This window comes from Trichogramma pretiosum, unplaced genomic scaffold (genome assembly GCF_000599845.2).
Source record: "Trichogramma pretiosum strain Unisexual culture from Peru unplaced genomic scaffold, Tpre_2.0 scaffold118, whole genome shotgun sequence".
NCBI classification, from domain to species: Eukaryota; Metazoa; Arthropoda; class Insecta; order Hymenoptera; family Trichogrammatidae; genus Trichogramma; species Trichogramma pretiosum.
In genome coordinates this window covers 210,035-215,114 of record NW_019640840.1, presented here as the reverse complement: position 1 = coordinate 215,114, position 5,080 = coordinate 210,035, and the positions used below count along the sequence as shown (strand labels likewise).

The 5,080-nt window shown below is 37.1% G+C and overlaps 1 protein-coding gene across 1 annotated transcript; it reads left to right on the top strand.

Moving 5' to 3' along the window:
* Positions 1 to 3,716: 3,716 nt before the first annotated feature.
* On the top strand, positions 3,717 to 5,080 carry LOC111694640. The gene is made up of 2 exons (XM_023463548.1): positions 3,717 to 4,530; positions 4,599 to 5,080. The coding sequence occupies exons 1-2, from the start codon at positions 3,717 to 3,719 to the stop codon at positions 5,078 to 5,080; spliced, it is 1,296 nt and encodes a 431-aa protein (XP_023319316.1).

Genomic DNA, 5,080 nt, shown 5'->3' with positions numbered 1-5,080 from the left:
TGCGTTGAGATATCTTTCTCTCTCTTGCTTATGTGTACGATAATACATAGAATACGTATATGCGTATACGTCGCGAGATTCTACGCACTATCATGCATGTTTTCAAATCTGATGTTCAACAATGCATTCATGTATACGTGTCTATGAGTGTGTGTCTTCTTAAGGGAAGTCGACATTTTTATCATGTTATATTAACATACAACGAACGATAACCGTTCAATGCACTAATTTAATTAATAAAAATGTACTTTCGAAGCTACAATTGAAAGTTAAAGAAAATAATTAAAGTACGAGTCATTTTTTTTTTGAAAATGTGATTTCCAATAAAATAGAAAAGTAAAAAAAAACAAATTAACGACAAATTAAAAATTGAAAAAATCAGAAAAAAATCAGCTGTTTAAGAACAGCTGCAAGATGTGAAACATCTTCATCTATTAATTAAAGGAATGAAAATTCAGAGACAAATAAAATTTAAAAATCACTGCTCAATCGAAACAAAACAAATTTTTTAAAAGAAGAGGAAAATACCTTTATTTTCTTTTTAAAGTTAGCTCAATTAATAATTGAAGGTAAAAAAAAAAGTAAAATCGATGGCTTAGACTTGCATCTGGACTATAGAAATTTGTTAATCAAAATCTTACATACATCATCATAAAGTACTCCTTCAACGGGTAATGAAAAAAAAAATAGAGCTCTCTACGATAATTTTAGCGCCCTGTTAATCGGCCTTCAAAGAGGCGCATTTTTTAACGTATTTTTTTCGATTTTCCGTCTAAAACTTTTTGCTACGTATAAGTACAAGTCTTAAACTTCCATTTTGGCGTCGAACGGACTCGATACTGTTGTTAAAAATAGGGAAATAGCCTAGGTCCGAGGGAGAGCTTTTTCAGACAAATGACTGTTTCTCGAAAACTATTAGTCCAATCTTAACTTTTAAAAGTTCCTTTTTTTGTCGCGAAATGACTGACATTTTGATGTATTGTAAGTTCCGATTGAACTAAAATTGTTTATAATAAATGCAATGAAAAAATGGACATTTTAGACGGTTTTTTGCACTTTTCTCGGTAAATAAATAACGTAATTGATCGTGGTTAGGCTCAAATTAAAGGTCTAATTACAAGCTACAACTTTTAATTGAACTTTTTTTTTATTGCTGTTCATGGAAAAGCTACAAGGACGAGAATGTGATTTTTCTACCCTTCTAACCATCCCTCTACCTCAACCACCACTCGAAAACTTACGCACCTAAGGGTGCTTGTACTTATCGAGACCAACAAATCCCATACGGTCCGGTGCTATCACTAAGTTTACCAAACCCTAATAGTATACTTCTAGTCGCGTCAAACTCGAAAAATAAAATTACATATAAGCCTAGTCAAAGCCAAGATGAAAACTGTTTACAACTAAAGTTAAATACGGTGAAAAACCAGTAGAAAACCGCGTTTTAACCGTGTTTAATCCAGGTTTGATCCAGGTCTAATCCGGGATTAATCCAGGTTTAATCCAGGTTTAAACCAGGTTTAGTCCGGGTTTAATCCAGGTTTAATCCGGGTTTAATCCAGGTTTAATCCGGGTTTAAACCAGGTTTAATCCGGGTTTAATCCAGGTTTAATCCAGGTTCAATCCGGGTTTAATCCGGGTTTAATCCAGGTTTAATCTGGGTAAAAATCTGGGTCAAAATCCAGGTTATGAAACCAGGATTAATCCGGGTTGTGATCCGGGTTATAAATCCAGGATTAATCCGGGTTAACAATCCAGGTTGAAAATCCGGGTTAAAAATCCAGGTTGAAAATCCGGGTTGAAAATCCGGGTTAACAATCCAGGTTGAAAATCCGGGTTAAAAATCCAGGTTGAAAATCCGGGTTAAAAATCCGGGTTAACAATCCAGGTTGAAAATCCGGGTTAAAAATCCGGGTTAACAATCCAGGTTAACAATCCGGGTTAAAAATCCGGGCTAACAATCCAGGTTGAAAATCCGGGTTAAAAATCCGGGTTAACAATCCGGGTTAACAATCCAGGTTGAAAATCCGGGTTAAAAATCCGGGTTTAAAATCCGGGTTGAAAATCCGGGTTGACAATCCAGGTTGAAAATCCGGGTTAAAAATCCGGGTTGAAAATCCAGGTTGAAAATCCGGGTCATAATCCGGTTTGGAAATCCGGGTTAAAAATCCGAGTTAAAAATCCAGGATTAATCGGATGTATAATCCGGGTTATAAATCCAGGATTAAAAATCCAGGATTAATCGGATGTATAATCCGGGTTAAAAATCCAGGATTAAAAATCCGGGTTATAAATCCAAGATTAAAAATCCGGGTTATAAATCCAGGATTTAAAAATCCGGGTTATAAATCCATGATTAAAAATCCGGGTTATAAATCCAGGGTTAATCCGGGTTATAAATCCATGATTAAAAATCCGGGTTATAAATCCAGGGTTAATCCGGGTTAAAAATCCAGGATTAATCCTGGTAAAAATCTGAGTTCAATCCAGGTCAAAACCCGAATTTAATCCAGGTAAAAATCTTGGTTAGAAACCAGTGAATAATCGAGCTTTAACCCGATAGAATGTTGGCCGATACTCAGATGTAAAAAATCATATAAAACTGTTTAAAACCCGGTTATAAAGCTGGTGAGTATCCGATGGTGGTAAAAATAGATTAAATGTAAGATTAAATCTAGTTAAATACCTGGTTTTACACCAAGGCTCAGGATTAAAACCTATTTTAATCGGTTCGTACCCGAGGTGCGAATCAGTTAAAAGCCCAGGTTATCACTAAACTGGAATGCGTTCTATAAAACAATATAGTAAATGAGTGCGAGTAGGAGAACACCGGGCACTATGCACATTTTCGAGCCGGATAAAATTAAAAAAAGTAATTTAAATAAGCAGTTTGCAATAACCGTATTACTTGGTTTTATTTGTATCGTAGCTCTAGCCATGCCAGGAAACCCGGCTAACATGGCTACTGTGGACGCACCCTATATTAGATTTTTTGTTGATGAAATGTTTCCCGGTTTTCGACTAAAAAAAAGCCGTGGAAATCGTCGATTCTTAAAGAAATTTTATACTTTATAAGCGAGAGGATGATCTGAATATCATAGTTTATGATCATGGAATCGCGCATGAAACATCTCACTGTTTCAAATTCATATATTAGCTTACATCGAGTCCGGGTGAGCTCCTATTTGGGCTTAGGAACATTAATATTTAAAAATTGTCACGTTAAATTTTCATGTTATAAGCATTATTTTAAAGAGTGCAGCAAAATTGCATATTAATGTATCGTGATGCAACGATAAAAATTTTCACATATAAACCCAAGTGTAATAATCGATTAGTGATTAAGTTATTAACTGTTTGGACCTGTAATTGTATAAATGAAATTATGAACGAGATTCCGCTTATAGTAGTGTAGTAACGTAGATAAGGAAAGAAAATTTATATGTAAAATATTGAACGAGAGCGCAAGTACAATAGTAAGTTAACGGCTGCTTCTCAGTGTAAGTGAACAAAGACATGTGGCGTTCAAGTTGTGTAAAAGTATATACGGACAGCTGTAAGCAACCAACTACATCTGGGCAGCATCTCGTTAATTCTCCTTTCTAACTTTGAACCCATCACGTGTACGTAATGCTGACGAGAAAAAAGCACAAAAGTTCAGTATCGTTTTGGCTAGCAACGAGCTAAGAGCAGCACACTTTACAGTATCAGCCACGATGTCAACATTCTGGACGTTTTGCGCGATCTTCGCGGCTCTATACGGCATAATCATGGTCAGCTCAGTTTCACTTTTAACTATCTTAGACGAGGCCACGTTCATCGACCGCTGGGGTGAAAATCATTTAGTGTTAAGTGAAAGTGGCGTCGAAAATACCACCATCTATTACGCCCTTTGTGACAGGTACATGCAGGGACGAGGGAAGAGGGGATGTACTCTACATCGAAGTAAGGTTTACTCGGAAGATGCCAAGTGCAACATCACACTGCACTTCGAATCAGCCCTTGGCAGCCTCATCCCAACGCATCTCATTACAATCGAACCGCTTGGCAAAGATCGAGCAATCGTGCGTTGGTTCTTAAGGGAATATACCACGGAAATGTATTTCTATAAAAAGCCCATTGTTACGTCTCACTTGCGATTCAGTATCGTCAATTTTTCCAATTGCAAAGTCAAAACAACCAAGGTTTCGGAAGATCTCGATCGGCTAATTATGAGTGAAAATGATTACAATTTAGATTTTATTAAAGCTACCAAAATTGATTATGATAAATTCTTCAAATTGAGATATCTTAAAGGAGAAGATGAGTTTGAAGTTTTGTCAGCTAACATGGGAAAAGTTTATAGATCATCGATCGATGCCGAAGGAGTTGCTTCGCCGGTCGATACATTGCTCACTTACCCCGAAGATGTCTTGGTCGAGCCTCTTATTGTTCCATTGTCAAAGGACAAGGGCTATTTGTTTATTGAATCACCAAGTCCCCATTCAACCGGAAAAAAAAGGATGGCCGTAGCTCTCATCCAGCCAAATGGTAATTGAAAAAGAAATACGTTTTAATTTTCGAAAATCCCATTAACATTTATGTGACATTTTTTACAGGTCAAAGAGAAAATTTAACTCGTATCGAAGGTGTGGATTCGCCTTTGGTCTCATTGGCCAACGGATTGATCGGCATATGCGCTCGACAGAACGAAACTACAATGAAATGTACACAGTTCAAGCTCGGCGACAAAGAGATCGACTGGTTTTCTGCCAACATCAGTTGTGAGGATTATGTGGGGTGTCCACGAATCATTTACAACTTGCCGGAAGGTGAAGGATTTCTGACCGTCAGAAGCGTGGCTAGAAGCCTTTTTCCCTTCATAGTCGACAAGTATCCGGTTAAAATCGGACTGGATGGAAAACCAACGCAATTAGTGTTTTCCCGTATGGGGTGCGCAAAAAATCAGGACCACACATTCACCAAACTTTTCCAAGACGATGAGGGCCATTATCGGCTGAGCAGCGCCTGCGTGCAATACTCTACCCATAAAAACACCTTAAATTATTTATGGTTTTCAAATTACATATATGCAATTTGA

Excerpts from the sequence above, each read along its gene's own strand:
- LOC111694640 (XM_023463548.1), top strand. The coding sequence starts at position 3,717 with ATGTCAACATTCTGGACGTTTTGCGCGATCTTCGCGGCTCTATACGGC. Across the intron at positions 4,531-4,598 it reads AGCTCTCATCCAGCCAAATG|GTCAAAGAGAAAATTTAACT; the intron begins GTAATTGAAAAA and ends CATTTTTTACAG.